Source organism: Palaemon carinicauda, chromosome 26 (genome assembly GCF_036898095.1).
Source record: "Palaemon carinicauda isolate YSFRI2023 chromosome 26, ASM3689809v2, whole genome shotgun sequence".
Taxonomy (NCBI): domain Eukaryota; kingdom Metazoa; phylum Arthropoda; class Malacostraca; order Decapoda; family Palaemonidae; genus Palaemon; species Palaemon carinicauda.
The window spans coordinates 74,186,225-74,203,724 of record NC_090750.1 but is presented as its reverse complement, the minus strand read 5'-3'; the positions used below and the strand labels follow the sequence as shown (position 1 = coordinate 74,203,724).

At 37.4% G+C, this 17,500-nt stretch overlaps 1 protein-coding gene across 1 annotated transcript in view; it reads right to left on the bottom strand.

The window, feature by feature from the left end:
• LOC137619590 (protein amalgam-like) overlaps positions 1-17,500 on the bottom strand; it is a 146,178-nt gene that overhangs the window by 1,267 nt on the left and 127,411 nt on the right. The window contains exons 3-9 of the mRNA XM_068349760.1: positions 14,845-14,975; positions 12,491-12,695; positions 11,181-11,333; positions 7,613-7,741; positions 7,085-7,219; positions 6,658-6,807; positions 722-781 (exon numbers count right to left, since the gene is read on the bottom strand). Coding sequence (XP_068205861.1) covers positions 722-781; positions 6,658-6,807; positions 7,085-7,219; positions 7,613-7,741; positions 11,181-11,333; positions 12,491-12,632 — 769 coding nt within the window. The 5' untranslated portion in view covers positions 12,633-12,695; positions 14,845-14,975. The remainder of the gene's footprint in view (positions 1-721; positions 782-6,657; positions 6,808-7,084; positions 7,220-7,612; positions 7,742-11,180; positions 11,334-12,490; positions 12,696-14,844; positions 14,976-17,500) is intronic.

Sequence of the window (17,500 nt, the reverse complement as noted above, 5' to 3'; positions counted from 1 at the left end):
AGATGCAGTCTCACACACAGATGAATTAATGGTTATCATAAAATAACTGAAGTGATACAGATCCATAAGAAGTTAACAATGCTACTTACAGAGTAAAAATAGTAAGCAATTGTGATAAATGTAAGCAATATTTACAAATAAAAAATCTAGTGTGAGAAATTGGAGTTAATGTTATAACTGTATTGATAATGGAGACATTCCCAAACTCATGTCTTCAATAGGCCATGAACTAAACATGGTGTTTCACAGAAAAGAATTTTCAATGTGAGATGTCATAAGAGTTAAACAGTGAGAGATGTCATAAGAGTTAAACAGTGAAGATCAATATACTTTAAGTAGATCTTTATATTCTGTGAACTACAAGATAAGGCTTTTAATAATATAAAATATCACAATAACATATGTAATCAAACTAAAAGTATGAATAAAAAACAAGGAAACAGATTAATCAAATATAAAAATTAGATAATAAATAAGATTGTTTGTAACTTCAAGCAATTGTACCCAACCTGCACTATATAAGGGTGCAATATCTATACCATAAATTAAGGTTTAAGTACACGAGGCACATGTTTCCCACCAGATAACAAGAAATGGGACACCTGGAAAGTTACCGAAGCCAAAATAGAAGCAAGGGACACTGATCATTTGAGTAAAGCTTGTCTGAAAACTGTGTTATGTTGAACATTCCACCAACAAAAATAAGGAAGATATAACATACCTCGCGTGGGAGTGCGGTATGTCGGTTTTGTTGGAACAGATATAACCTGCTCTCTGATTTCTGCAAAGAGAACTGATTAGTAACTAAAGTAGCATATCAAAATACATTAAAATAATGTATCAAAATGCATTACAATAATGAATCAAAATGCATTACAACAAACGTAATATAATTGCCATGGTTTTAATATCTAATACCACTAAGATTTAGTCATGAAAATCACTTCACTGTGTACACAATTAATTTCTCTTGCTTGAGGGTACACTCGGGCACACTATTCTATCTAATTTCTCTTTCTCTAGTTTTTTTTCAAGTTTTTATAGTTTATATAGGAAATACTTATTTTAATGCTGTTACTGTTCTCAAAATATTTCATTTTTATTTGTTTCCTTTCCTCACTGGGCTATTTTCCCTGTTGGGCCCCTGGGCTTATAGCATCCTGTTTTTCTAACAAGGTTGTAGCTTAGCTAGTAATAATAATAATGATGATAATAATAATAATAATAATAATAATAATAATAATAATTGCCATCTTACAGTCGACAGGTTTTTGCACTACATTTTTAAGGCTTTTGTCCCCTCATTTATACTGTCTACTACGGGAAAAGGGTAAGCCTACAAGTTGTAGTTGTAGCAAAAACACATTCTAACTCTGCCAAATAAATCAAAAGTTAAAAATCCAAAACTGCGACCTTATACATGACTACACCATGTCTGCAAAAAGATTAAAAATTTCCTTAGGCAATCAAAACCACAAAAAACAATGGTTTGTCCTAACAATATCAATCCTGTAGTATCCTTAATTAAAATTTTTAAATTTCCATTACAGTAGGTATAAACATGCTTTTTTTTCAATAGGAAATCTGTTTCCCATCCTGGGGTGGCTATTAACTGCTTCTTACACCTGAATACAAGGATCATTGACAACGTGCCAAACCCCTCGACATATAAGGCAGTATTCATCTCTATCTTACCGCAAAATTACTCTCATTCTGAAGTTACGGTCACCCTCCATAAACTTAGTAGGCCTCCCCGCTCTTCCTTACTCACAATATTTCCAATATGCACTTCTTTCAACAGCCTATCAACTTTCATTCTATTAGGCTTGCATCACGCGAGCGGTTTGAAACCGTGCAGCAGATTCTCGCATGTCAAAGAGCATGTCTTTACACAAGCAGTTATTTTCCGTAGGGAACAGAATACTAGCCTGTCAGTGTTTGTTCAAGATGGAGGAAGTGAAGAAGAAAGTGGTTTTTGTGAATACAATACAGTATAATGAACAGGGTGCTAAAAAGAAGCAACTACGTAAATGGTGGACCCACCCAATAAACATAATAAATATTATAATAATAATATTGATCATCATCATCTCCTCCAATGCCTATTGATGCAAAAGGCCTCTAAATTAATAATAATGATGATAATAATAATAATAATAATAATAATAATAATGATAATACAGTAATAATAATAATAATAATAATGATAATACAGTAATAATAATAATAATAATAATACAGTAATAATAATAATAATAATAACAATAATAGTAATAATAATAATATACTGTAACAATTTCAGCAACAATCATTCTCATTTCTTTTAACATGGCTGGATCATCGCAAAACACTATCAATCCCCCCCCCTCTCTCTCTCTCTCTCTCTCTCTCTCTCTCTCTCTCTCTCTCTCTCTCTCTCTCTCTCTCTCTCTCTCTCTCTCTCTCTCTCTCTCTCTCTCTCTCTCTCTCTCTCTCTCAAAAGATTGGATAGTTTATCTTACGTAACGTAAGAAAAAGAAAATGATAAATTTGGAAATAATTTGTATTTTTCCTGACTAATACAAACCTGTAATTATCTATAAGGATATATTTCAGCAAAGCTGGAAGTTTAATTCCGGGTGGCAACCCTACCCAACCGCTATAGCAGGGAGGGTAGGGGTGGGCTGGGGGGGGGGGGACCCAGCCACCTATATCTACTCACCAGTGAACAAAATTACTTTTTGATTGCGGGCAGGACTTATTGGGGGACAGGTGTTGGCGAGTCAATTTGTATAAATAACTACAAGTTTATATTAGTTAGGAAAAATACAAATTATTTCTAAATTTATCATATGTTCCTTCACTAAGAAACCTTGCGTTATTTAAAGGGTTGACTCACCCTTAGGAGGGTGGAAAGTCCAACCACTGGCTCGGTCATTGACCCGGGTTTTCTCTGCACAATATTATACTGAACCTAAAAGAAAACCTTGACACCTCGCTAAATCAACACAAGTAGGAGTATTGATAATGGCCTGCGCAACCTTTGTGGTCGTGAGAGATAGCATATGAACATCTAGGTAAACATATTCCGAGTTTAAAATAGGAATATTAATTACGTATATAGACGTTTGCCCATTCCTACCTCGCGGGAAGCATAGGGGGTGTGTACAAGTATGAAAATAAACTATAATAGGTTACACAAGGGAAATGGTTATTACCTGCAAAGGATGAGGCCAGCTTGCAGATGGACCCTTGGCGCTGTTCCCCAAGAGAGGGAAAGATGAAGAAAAGAAAAAACCCAGTCATTCTTATTCATTCATACCAGACTTAATCCAGGTAACCAATGCCCTCAACACTTTGCTACTTGTCCAACAAGGAGCCCGAGGTATTTTTAAACCACTTGTTGTGCAGCCACCACAGGACCGATAGAAAATGCATCGAGTCTCTTGTAGGTTATGTCTTGAAGGTAGTGGGTGGTGAAAGTCGTCCGATGCTTCCACATGCCTGCTTGTAACACTTGCGCCACAGAAAAGATCAGTTTGAAAGCCAGAGCCTGTCTCTACTCACTAGAGGTTGAAGCCGTGAGATGCAGTACAGCGCGGCAGCCTACTCTCTACTATTCAACTCTTCAGTCTTGTTGTCAACCTATCTCCCAAGCGTATCGGGGTAAAAGGCGGTTGACCAGCGCTTTATGCCAACCCGCGATCAACCCTGTCCTCACCTCTAGATCTAGGTGGGGTGGACTGGTGAACTGGAGGGTTGTCGGGCTGACCACCCAAGACAGCTTTGCTCCTGGAGTTAGAAGGGCCTGCGGAGGAGGGCGAAAGAGATACAGACCTCTCAGGCGGGATCCCGGGAGTGGTTCGGATCAGAGGTTGTTTGGGAGGGGATGGAAGGCCCGAGATGGTTAGAGACTTCTGCAAGGTAGCCACCAAGGCGTCATACCACGACAGAAGTTCGCCGCCTGACATCAGATCTTGTGTGTCTGTCGGGAGACCTGGAGGAGGAGAACGTCTCTTAGTAGGACGGCATTTCGGAGCCTGGTCGACTCTAGGAGACAATCTTTTGGGCATCAGGTCTTCCTTTTTCAGTTGTCTCTAAAAATATCTGGGAAGGGTATGGGTCTACTACAAGATGTAGCAGTTGCGGAGGCCGTACCGAGATGTTGGACTCGTGATCATTGGTGAAATCAAGTACTGAAACGCGTGAAACTCAGCTGATTCACATGTGAACGTAGGCGATTCACACGTTAACAGACGTGATTCATGAGCAGATGTATCTGATTCACTAGCAGATGTATCTAATTCACGAGTGATTGATGGCGAGCGAGGAGGAGGGAGCCTCTGTGCTGTTATAGGACTATGATCGCTCATCAGAGGTGGTGGAGGAAGTCTCAGGATGGGGCAACACGTTGCGTTGGCAAGCGTCACATAAGAGAATGCTTAGCTAAGATACCACAAGCTGTAAAGGGAGTAGGGGGTAGACAATAAGGAGGACGTCCATTAGGAGATTTTCATTCGGGAGATTGTTGTTTGAGCGTGGTTCGTCTGGAAGAAGGAGCAGCAGGAGATTGCCGAGTCGGAGAGTAAACGCATTAATCATGAGCGCGAACGCCTATGTCGTCGTCGTGAAAGGGATCGTTTTGATCGTGAACATCTTGCGATTGTGAGCGTCTTGCTGGTGATCGTGAGCATCTTGCTGGTAATCGTGAGCGTCTTTCTGGTGATCGTGAGCGTCTTGCTCGTGATCGTGAGCATCTAGCTTGTGGCCATGAGCATCTAGCTTGTGGCCATGAGCATCTAGCTTGTGGCCATGAGCATCTAACTTGTGGCCATGAGCGTCTAGCTCTCGATTGTGAGCGTCTAGCTCGGGATCGTGAGCGTCTAGCTCGTGACCGTGAGTGTCTAGCTCGCGCTCGTGAGTGTCTAGCTCGTGATCGTGAGCGTCTAGCTCGTGATCGTGAGCGTCTAGCTCGTGATCGTGACTCGTCTAGCTTGTGATCCTGAGCTTTTAGCTCATGAATGGGAATGCCTTCTTGAGGGAGAGCCTCGAGATCATGATGACCTGTGATCTCTTGATCTATGGCGATCATGGGAGTGTCGTGAATGATGTCCAGAAGGAAAATCGCCTGGAGTGATGAGGAGGTAACCGGTTTCGTATTGGCAATCGGCGAACAGATGGAGAGCTGGCCATGGGTTGACAATTATTATCCGCAGCAGGCCAGCGTTGTAAATGCTGGCTGGAACCTTGCCTGTGGGGAGAGATAAGAGGCTGCGGGATGTTAGGTGACGAAATAGCCTGAGGATGGCGAGAGGACTATTCGTCAGCAGGAGGTCCTCGGATGGGCAAACGCGAGCGCTGACCTCGGAAATGCGTGGAAGGACCAGGAAAGGGAAGAGATGGACCTCTCAAGCATCTAGGGCGTCAGCTACTGAAGCAACAGGCGCCTCCAAGGTGAAGAAGCTGAATGAGAGCTTCCTTGGATGGGGGGGGGTGCAGAAACTCTGAAAGTGAAAACGGCTCCTCCGCAGCAGGAGGTGAAGGTTCTCTAGGGGAAGAAACATCCCCCTGTACCCCAAAGTTGCCATAAGAGTTAACTGGTCTGCGCTCCTTCTCAATTGACCCATGGAGAAAGGCAAGCAAGGAGGAGCTTCGTAAAGAGATCTAGGTGAGTGGGAAGAAGGCCCTGAGAAAGACCCAGGGGGAGAGAGATCTCTCTTAGATAACGACTTTCTAAAACAAACAAACTTCTCCCACTGGGTGGCGGGTCACTCGATACACTCATCACAGGGCAAACCCAGCTCGCAGCGATGCCCCCTGCAGGTCAAGGACAGCGAATGAAGGTCTGTCTCAGCCGACGCCATGAAGGTGCCACAGGAGCGCCCTTCACACCAGGGAAGGTACGCATGGGAGCACAGTTACACCTGAAAAAGAAAAAGTTTTGTGCATAAAGCGATAGTCTATATTGGCCAAGTCTTAAAGAGGCGAGAGCGGACACGTCTGTTCTCTACCAGCCAAAAGAAAAATGTGAAGTAGTTCACCGATGAGTGAATAGATTTAAGTGTCTGGGTAACCCCAGCCACCCTCTATCTTCCCCGCTATAGCAGTTGGGTAGGGCTGCCACCTCGCATTAAAAGTCGAATGGCTAACATTCCAGTTTTGCCGAAATATCCCTATAAATAACTACAGGTTTTGTAGTGAAGGAATAACAACCCCTTGTATAATCACTGTACCTCTGCTAGTACAGTGTCTAATAATAATAATAATAATAATAATAATAATAATAATAATAATAATGGCAATTCATAATAATCACTGAAAATTAGCAACAGGAGAGGGATGCCTACCCTCTGCAACAGCTGAACACCACTGCTACCACACAGGGGAATACCTCTCGTCTGAAGGGCACCATAAACTTCTTAGGTAGCAGTGCATGCGATTTGCAAATCACTATGGTCCAGTTATTCTGCCACATGATTATCTTCCGCAGCATGTGAAGGGCCTCATTGACCTACATTGATTTCTAAACTGGGTGGGCACAACCACACAAGTTCAAACTGCTCATGTGAAGCGGGCCTTAGATTGACTAACCATCTAAAAATGCTCTGGGGAATATTATAGTATACAGTATACTGTTCTTTAAATATCCACCTAAACTTCAAAACAAAAAACACCTACCGAAGAGGTTTATTGTTCCTTTAGCGTGACCTGTAGGATTGACAGCGTGACATCCATAGTAAGTGAAATCCCCTGGTCCTGTGTTTCTCACTGTCAGCATGAACTTGGTTCGTGTGCCGTTTTTAACCTCCGCTATCCGATATTTAGAACCTGCAAAAGGGAGAAAATAAACACTATGTTGCAGATCAAAGGGATTATAGGATTATTTCTTTTCTTATAGACTCTTTATAACAACGTACCTATATCTTGGATACTACAGACAGAAACTTGTGACCATATTTCAATTCTACGCAAAAGTGTGAATCCGTAAAAGAAATATTCATTAACCCCAAATGTATAGAGAAATATTAAAGTTCATTACGCAATACTAAAATCATAAATTAGAAAATGGCACCAGGTAAAACCCCAAAGACCAATAAAAACTTACTGGCTGTGATGTTGGACGAATTGATAGACCAAAAGTGTTTAGGCGCAGGGTTGCCTTCACTCGTACAGTTCAGGGTGGCATCCACACCAGCCTTCGTCCCTACCATGTCTCTCTCTAGCCATATCAGTGGTGCATCTGCTCAAGACAAATTATACATTCACTACACTTTACCCTATATTGTTTTACGTTAACTTCGCTCAACACTTACTTCATGTTAAGATCTAGAAATAAACCTAAATTTACTATCCACATGTAGCTTATGTTAAAATCTAGAGACAAAAATTAACATCTATATTAAAAAAGTGCATTGTGAGAAAGTATTGACTTTAAACATAATCCAAAGCTCCAGTTATTTCTGTAAAGTAAGGCAGGATAAAATGACCTCTTATGCTACAACATGAATGGCGACTTACTGTTGTCCATATTAAACGAAGAATGAAGCCAAAAGGTTTAATTACTTATATTATATTATGGGCATAGCTAAAAGGATCTAAATGGGTTTAGAAAATGATTAAACTGGTCACTCACATGTTACAGTTAAATAAGTAGTCCTTGAAACAGGCGTGGTAACACCGTTAGTAACATGGCAGGTGTAAGCAGCATGATGCTCCCGTCGAACTGAAGGGAACACAAGGTCTGGTCCTTCAATGACCCAAACTGAAATATAGAAAGAAAATTACAGCGTTTATATTTAACCAAGAGTACTGGACCCACCAAACATTACAGCTAAATATTTGGATACACACACACACACCCTCTCACCAGGGTATGACAACTCCCTTGAGGGGCCGGGAGTACCGAGCATGACGGAAAATATATATATCATAATCATCTCCTCCTACGCCTATTGACGCAATGGCCTCAGTTAGATTTTGTCAGTCATCTCTATCTTGAACTTTTAAATCAATCTTTCTCCATTCATCATCTACTTCACACTTCATAGTCCTCGCCTATGTAGGCCTGGAGCTTGCTCAAACAGTCTCCATCTACTCCTCACCATGATCTCATCCGCATATGGCACTCGAGAAATCTATCCTATAGTTTCATTTCTAATCCTGTCCTGGTATCTAAAATCTACAAAATCTGTTGGATATTGTTTCATTGTCATACCACGACTCATGTCCATACAGTAATACTGATCTCACTAAATTGAGATATAGCCTGATTTTTATAGGTAATTTCAGGCGACTTAAATTTCTAAATTTTACTTAACCTAGCCATTGTCTGATTTTCTTTTTCCAACCTTTCATTAAACTCAAAATTCTAAAGATCCTGTATTAGAGATCATAGTTCCTAAATATTTAAACAACTACACCTCATTAATCCTTTCTCCTTCTAATATTTAATCTTTCATTGCATATTTGTCATCATCTTTGCCTTTCTTCTACTTATCTTCAGCCCAACCTCGTGATATTTCATGCATTCTGGTAAGCAAGCTTTGCAAGTCCTGTGGTCTTTTGCTAATAGGGACAGGGTCATCAGCACATTTTAGGTCAGCTAATTTCCTATTACCAATCCAGTTCAATCTTTCTCCACCATCCCCAACTGTTCTATAAATTACAAAAGCCATGAGGATAAACAACATAGGTGACAGCACATTTCCTCGGAGTACTCCACTGTTCAATGGAAATTCATTTGATATGATTCCACTAATATTAACTTTGCACTTGCTATGCTCATTAACAGAATATCAGATTTACATATTTAAGAGGAACTCCATAACACAGGACTCCCCACAAAATTGGCCAGTGCACAATATCTAATCTTTTTCGTAGTCCACAAATGCCATCATAAGTGGATTTCTATATTTACACATTGCTGTAACACATGTCTTAAAATGAAAATTTGATTAGTACAACTTCTACCTTTTCGAAATTCTGCTTGTTCACCTCTGTAGTCTCTTTAGAATGAGCACACTATATATTTTCGTGACAACTGACGTAAGTGTGAAGCCTCTGTAATTATTTCAATCAGTCGGATCTTTTTCTTGCCATTTTCACCAACACTCCTAGCTCCCATTCATAAAGTTTTGTCTCTTCAAGCCACATTCTACAAAATAATTTTGCAAGTATTCTGGGAGTCACTTCACTGTCGGCCAATATCATCTTGGCAGTTATTCGATCATATCCAGGAGCTTTCTCTCTTTAATTTTTTATGTTAGCTTCGACTTTAAAAACACTGAATTCATTCATGGGCACATCAAGGTCTTCATGAACTTCAGGTATATCAATCAAACTACTCTCTTCATATCTCCTATTCATGACCTCACTAAAGTGTTCATTCCAACGTTGGCTTCCTTCATCTTCTGTTGTTATAACATATCCATCTCTCTCTAAACACTTGCTTTTTATTATTAATATTATTATTTGCTAAGCTACAACCCTAGTTGGACAAGCAGGATACTGTAAGCCCAGGGGCTCCAACAGGGAAAATAGCTCAGTGAGGAAAGGAAACAAGGAAAAATAGAATATTTTAAGAACAATAACATTAAAACAAATATTTCCTAAATAAACTATAAAACTTTAACAAAACAGGAAGAAGAGAAATTAGGTAGAATAGTGTGCCCGAGTTTACCCTCAAGGAAGAGAACTCTAACCTAAAACAGTGGAAGGACATGGCACAGAGGCTATGGCACTACCCAAGACTAGAGAACAATAGAACAATGCTTTGATTTTGGAGTGTCGTTCTCCTAGAAGAGCTCCTTACCATAGCTTAAGAGTCTCTTCTACTCTTACCAAGAGAAAAGTGGCCACTGAACAATTACAATGCAGTAGTTAACTCCTTGAGAGAAGAATTATTTGGTAATCTCAAGTGTTGTCAGGTGTATGAGGACAGAGGAGAATATGTAAAGAATAGGCCAGACTATTTGGTGTATGTGTAGGCAATGGGAAAAGGAACCATAACCAGAGAGAAGGATCCAATGTAGCATTGTCTGGCCAGTCAAAGACCCCATATCTCTCTCGCGGTAGTATCACAACGGGTGGCTGGTGCCCTGGCCAACCTACTACCTACCAAAGAGTCCCTTCTCTTTGAAGAAAATAACTGAACAGTCAAAACCTATCAAAGTAACCTAATTGAAAATTTCTGACAGAGAGAGAGATTGGTGACGAGGGTTACCTTCAATCTTTAACCGAGCAATGAACGGGCAGCAAATTATGTTAATATTCCTAATAACCAATAATTATAAAAGAAAATGAGATATCTGATGTGCTTTCAGATTCTGGTCGTGTGTCTTGTTAATCTAAAATTTACATATGAAATTTAATCTTTAAAACTGGATACCTTAGATGTCTCCGGTTGTGAACTTGATAGGTTTCTGTAAGTAATAGGCAAAAAGAAATATTCGCCAAAAGATTTCCCTAAGTAACAAACCGGAGATCATTTATTTTAAATGTTTCAGCAAGTAAAAAAAACAGGAATTTCCGCCTAAAGTTTTCAAGTAACAGACATGAGATAGTTCCTGGCAAGTACATCACAACCTTTTAAGGCTTTTAGGCTTTATGAAAAAGTCTGGTGCTCTGAAAAGGAGCCATAATAATAATAATAATGATGATGATACTAATAATAATCTCCCCTATATAAAAAAGAACATGTGTCTGACTATATATATATATATATATATATATATATATATATATATATATATATTTACATATATATATATATATATATATTTACATATATATATATATATATATATATATATATATATATATATGTATATATATATATATATATATACACAGTATATATATACAGTATATATATATATATATATATATATATATATATATATATATATATATATATATATATATATATATACATATATATCTTTCCTGTCCCACACAGGGAGGAAGAGTAGTAGTCATACCCTGGTGAAAGGGGGTACCCCAAGAGGTACACTCTGAAACCACTCTCACAAATAGTATTCTTTATTCAAATATTTAGACGTCATTTTTGATGGCTTGGGTGCACTAGTAATAATAATATGGTACTGTATTAGAGATAAATATACGCAAATGAACAGCGCTTGCAACAGCTTGTTTTGAAAACTAGCTCTGCTTGTGCAATGATTGGTCTGCACTGACTTTACCTATACGGGGTTTTTCAAAGATGGGTTCGGCGTCAGTTCTCCTCCAAGTAGTATTGGCAGCTGGGTATGCTCGAGCGTTGCAAATGAGACTCACGGCAGCGCCTTCTCTTGCTTCCACACTAGAGCCTGACCAGTCTGTGAGAACGGGTGGCACTGAAAAAAAAAGTTTTTTTCATTAAAATTCATGCTAAATGAAATATGCAAAATAATCATTAAAATAAAAGTGCTATTTGAAAAAGGTTTGCTCTATATGGCTGATGTATTTTGTTACAATGGACATTTTAATAACTACAAAATACAGCTGTTTTGATACATTCAAGCTATAGGGTATTAAATATACTAAAATCTTTTAAGTAATTACAAAAAGTTATTACTTATTGAGAAGTTAAAATGACAAAAATTCAAACTAGGTATATCACAATAATACAGTACTTTGATTTTTAAAACTTAGGATGCATGGGTAGTGCCACTTAATTTTTGTATATTTTTTTCTTGAATTACAATTTTGAGTCTAGTTTTCAATATCAAATTTAATTCTTTAGAATGTATTTATTCCTTTTTATTTTTACTTTTAAGTTAAATGCACATTAAAAAGAAGAAATACTAGTGTTTATGTACCTATTTTTTTTTAAATTTTAAAAAAATCTTTCCTCAAACTTTGTTTTTCATTCTGTTACGTAAATATGTATAAATCAAACAATCACTCAATTTCCACCCAAGTCTCAGGACCCAATGCATTTCTTATATATTGGTTCACAGTTTAATTTATAGCAGAACTTCGCAATCATACATAAAACAAAAATGACTAATTGCATGTGCAGTGCTCATATCCTTACCAAATGCTTAAAACTTTCCTTGAATAATGCTTGAATATTACCTCGATACTTTCAGGCAACTAAACCAGTTCTTATAAATAGCTCCCCCAGTACTAACAAGTTTAAAAACAGCTCACTCACCACTTTGAAGTAGTTTAACCCTTTTACCCGCAAAGGACATACTGGTACGTTTCACAAAAGCCATCCCTTTACCCCCATGGACGTACCGGTACGTACTTGCCAAAAAATGCTATAAAAATTTTTGTTTTCATATTTTTGATAAATTTTTGAGAAAATTCAGGCATTTTCCAAGAGAATGAGACCAACCTGACCTCTCTATGACAAAAATTAAGGCTGTTAGTGCAATTTAAAAAAAATATACTGCAAAATGTGCTGGGAAAAATATAACCCCCTGGGGGTTAAGGGTTGGAAATTTCCAAATAGCCTGGGGGTAAAAGGGTTAACAAACTTCTAAACAGCATTCAATGGGCTTACCTAATACTTGTAGGTAACTCCTGGTATAGGTCATTGGATCCGTGTTGACCTGACACATGTACCAACCCCTGTCCTGGGCTCGAACTGGCGAAATGGTCAGAGCGGCCGATTTGTGGTCGGCTGCGAGACTCAGACGGGGCATTTGTGTGTATAAGGTACGGCCTATGGAGAGAATATTTTGAGTTTCCTCGTGCACCCATGCTATCTGTAAACAAATGAGATTTCAAAATGGATAAAGGTTTAATCATATGGGACATTCAACAAGTTGATGCATGTACTGTGAAGAAAAAAAATAGAAAATTCAAATGAAAGCTGAATTTGAAATTATTGTAGCAGTAACTATGCTATAAAAAAATGGATCTTATTAGGAAATTGGAAAAATGTAAAAGGGACATTCTCAAATTATTAAAGGCATTTAGAGAATAAAAAGAAATATTGAATACAATATGTAAAAGACCACTGTATATACTATAACCAGCTATACATCAAGGAATAGATATGAATAATTAGTCACTGGGACGGTAAGTAGATGATAATCAAACTAGTGTATAAATAATACCATACCAGAATACCTTGGTTATCTATATCTTTCGAGATCGTAGACGATATCTTCACTTTTCCGAGCAGGTATGATTATTGTCAGTCAAAAGAGATTTGAATGAATTTTTACTAATCCTGGAACTGAACAATTTGGTTATGCATACAAATTATATGAATATCCTATATTTTTGCCTTCTACCCTTCTGGGAAACGCTATTATAACCCGGATGTAAAGAGTAAAATGTAACAGGCGGACTAAAACATCTCAAGAGAAGCAAGGTTCGCCTAGCATCAACTAGACAGAATGACGGCAAATTCCTCCTTAGGCCAGGGTTCTGCGAGGACTAAACCGTCTAGTGCTAGATACCTTTCTTAGACTAGGGTCCTCTTAGGACTGACCACACAGTCTAAGAGAAACTTCTTTGCCGTCTGTAGTTCACAGTCCTCTTTTGACTGAACCTTGATGTGACTCAGATCCCACTCAAAGGCTATGGTCCTCCTATGATTGAACCCCAGTTTGATGTCTGGTCTCCCTCTTAAAATGGGATCTTCCTAAAACTTATCACTAGTCCAGGATTGACTTATGAATAACCACACAGCTTGATTTTAGATCCAGCTCAAGTGCATGGTCCATCTAAGACTGACCAGAAAGATTTATAATTTGTGCCTAAGGCCCAAAACTTAGGTTGAGCAAGGTGTGATAAGAGGCAGTAAAACAGATTAAAGGAAATGGGAATGGAGGTAAACTAGATGCCTAAAAAGTGGGTGATGAGTTCTGACTAACAAGACAGTCTGATGTCAGGTCCCTTGTGAAAGAAGGACATATCTTTGCATAAACATACACTGGAAAGTTTGAAACACTTCTTTGTATATGTCCATTTCCCTTGCACTTCTATCAGCAATGAATATACCTGGTATCTAACATTTGTCAGATTGTCTTCACACAATTGTTTTGATATTGTAAAATGGGCCTCTACATACATTGAAGGGGGATCAAACTATAAGTGTGATAGGAGGATTTATCTGCTAACAGTGGAGTACTGTATCCACTCTCAACTTCTTAACTCACAGCAAGACACTCAATTTTCCATGTTCTTTTCTAATACTGAGAACATGGTCTTGATCCCTCTTTTGACCACCACATAGCCTTACTTCCTCAAACCTTATTTGCCTCTACAAAATTCAACTGTTTGACGATACTTCCTATCATTTTCTGATATCTCTGTACAATTTCTGCTCAAGCTTTCGTTTCAAAGATGATAAGTTTTATTAGTGACAATAAACATACCAAATCTCTCGGCCGTCTTCCTCTGTATCATAGCAACACGCAAACTGTTCAATAGGGGTGATTTCAGTCACATATTGAACAAGAAAAGTTTCTCCTATCAAGTGGCCAAGGAACAAACGTTAGGTTATTTCTCCCCCACCCATTTTTCCTTTGCATGAGACCTCCAATCCTGATTATGCATTTTTTTTCGTTTTGGCGACAGGTCAATAGCACCAAGTCTACTCTTTCCAGTTTTTCGTAGATGTCCTAAATCCTGTAACACAATAGAACATCAAAGCCAAAAATAGCTTTAGTAATGAAAGCCAAGGAGTGTCTTATTGTAAAGACGTCTTTCTGGAGATTTGCTGATGAATCCGATACAGAACTCCCAGATTTGACAGCCTGGAAATTTGATTCAGGCAATTATTGAAAAAATATTTTACAGTCAAAATTACAAAATAGACTTCAACTAAACTAATTAATATCACACCACTCCAAAAAGCTTCACTCTAGAACAATTTGAGGTTACAGTAGCTTTCGGTCTCACCTGATATCCATGCACATTGTTGACACTGCACTTGAGAGTGACCTCTTGATTCTCAGTAACGGTAACATTTCGTTGTGGGTGGACGAATGTTGGAGGCGAGGAGTTTAGATCGATTGTTCGGAATTTTCGACCTGAAACAAGAGAAAACAAATGAGGACCTGGCTGAATTTGATAACATACAGGGAGCATAAAGGAAAAAAAAACAAACAGACTGACTTAGAAATTACAAAAGAATTCAACACCGCAAACCTAATAAATAAGGCTTAAGTTGATATTTGATTTTAAAAATGATGAGAAGTTAACTCTACTTTTACCAATTATTGATTATGACTAAATATGATATTTCATTAATATTATTATGACTAACCAAACTAGAATAATATTTTATGCATTGAAATTACAGGAATTTGTAGGAGCATTCCCGTCTTATGAGAGAGAGAGAGAGAGAGAGAGAGAGAGAGAGAGAGAGAGAGAGAGAGAGAGAGAGAGAGAGAGAGAGAGAGTAATGAAAAAGTTCCGAATTAATATTTGGTAACACGATTTTTTTATTTTTACCAACTCCAATGGCTCATTTTCTTAATAATAAGTTATTCGATATTCAGCCGACAGCTCGGTGAATAATACATCAATTATAAGTGTTAAGGAGAATTCTATGAATAATGAGGTTCCAATTCTACTTATTGAACTCATTGTTGAGAAGCAAGGGATATTATTAACACCGTCTAGTATTTCCCTCCAAGTCTCCTCAATAAATGTGAAGGTTAAAGGAACTTAAAGCAACTAGTCGTTATAATATAGTCATATCAATCAATGTCAGACATCATAAAAGATTGTTATGAATATGGAAATTCCGTTGCGTTAATGATTTATCGATTTGAACCTCATCTGGAGCTACTCCTTGGTCATCGAAGTAGGAAATTGTGTATGTCACACCCAATTTAGACTTGCATATAGATGATTCCAAGTTTTGGTTCAATAATATGGGTTAAAAATATTAAAAAAAACTAATGATTCACAATCTCTTATAGAAGGCAGCTTCCTACACAAACTTCCTCGTTTCAGCAGTAAGAAGAAATAAACTAAGCTTCCTAAATTGAGGTACGGTACTCCACTCCAAGATGGAATAAGAGTCTTTTTATAGTTTATATAGTTTTTATAGTTTATTTATGACATATTTGTTTTTGATGTTGTTAATAGTTTATATATGACATGTCTGTTTTGACGTTGTGACTTATTTTAGAATGATTTATTGTTAATTTGTTCTCTTCATTTATTTATTTCCTTATTTCCTTTCCTCACTGGGCTATTTTTCCTTGTTGGAGCCCCTGGGCTTATAGCATCTTGCTTTTCCAGCTAGGGTTGTAGCTTGGATAGTAATAATAATAATAATAGTACTCTACGATATTTGATACCTCGCGGTCACAATTAAAATTTTTTATTGATGATAGGATACTTTCTCCCGGCATGGTATTTTTAATCAATCTTGTGATAACTATTTTCTAGTTACTACTAATAGAATTTTCGCGTTAACGATGACATGAATTCCTCATTTTCTCGTTGTTGTTATTATTATTATTATTATTATTATTATTATTATTATTATTATTATTATTATTATTATTATTATTATTATTACTATCCAAGCTACAACCCTAGTTGGAAAAGCAAGATGCTATAAGCCCAGGGGCTCCAACAGGGAAAAATAGCCCAGTGAGGAAAGGAAATAAGGAAATAAATAAATGAAGAGAACAAATTAACAATAAATCATTCTAAAATAAGTAACAACGTCAAAACAGACATGTCATATATAAACTATTAACAACATCAAAAACAAATGTCTGGTAATGTCAAATCTCTATGCCAAAGCTATTCAACTGGCCCTCTTGGCCAAGCCATAAGTCTTTCCTTCATCTTCTACCCATAAATTACAGGCACTGACCAGAAACTTAATACCTAATGACATCTTTCCAAGAAAAAACATTAATTCTAAATTACCCGTAGATAATGAGTTGTGTTTGGTTTGGGTTAAAATTTGAAATAAATAACATGCTAATTTTGTGATTTGGTGACATTCTCAAAACCTACACGAAACTACCTTGTTCTGAACAGCATGGATTTTTCCGATTCGATCTAAAATATTTGATAAGTTGTCTCATTCAAGATATATAGCCTTCTATATATCTTTGTCTCATTCAAAGAAAACGCGACGATCGTAAACGTGAAACAATTATAGTGTATTTAACACAAGCTAACTAACCAAACAGTAATTACTACGTAGTTCTTCAATTGCGTAATTTTAAGCTAAAACGAAATTTAAACGAATAACCCGAGAAATGTCATACTGCAAGAAAAAGGTATAAAACAAGTTTCAGAAAATCAGAGAAGCTTAAAATTTCTAGAGAGAGAGAGAGAGAGAGAGAGAGAGAGAGAGAGAGAGAGAGAGAGAGAGAGAGAGAGAGAGAGAGAGAGAGAGAGAGATTGAAGTTGATAAGGATCACCTTCAATTTAAAAAAAAAAAAAACTTCTGAACAGACGACAAACTATATCAATTTAGATTCATGATAACCAATAATTATAAAATGAATTATATATAAGTGACATTCAAGTTGATAAAGATCACCTTCAATCAAAAAAAAAAAAAAAGACACTTATGAAC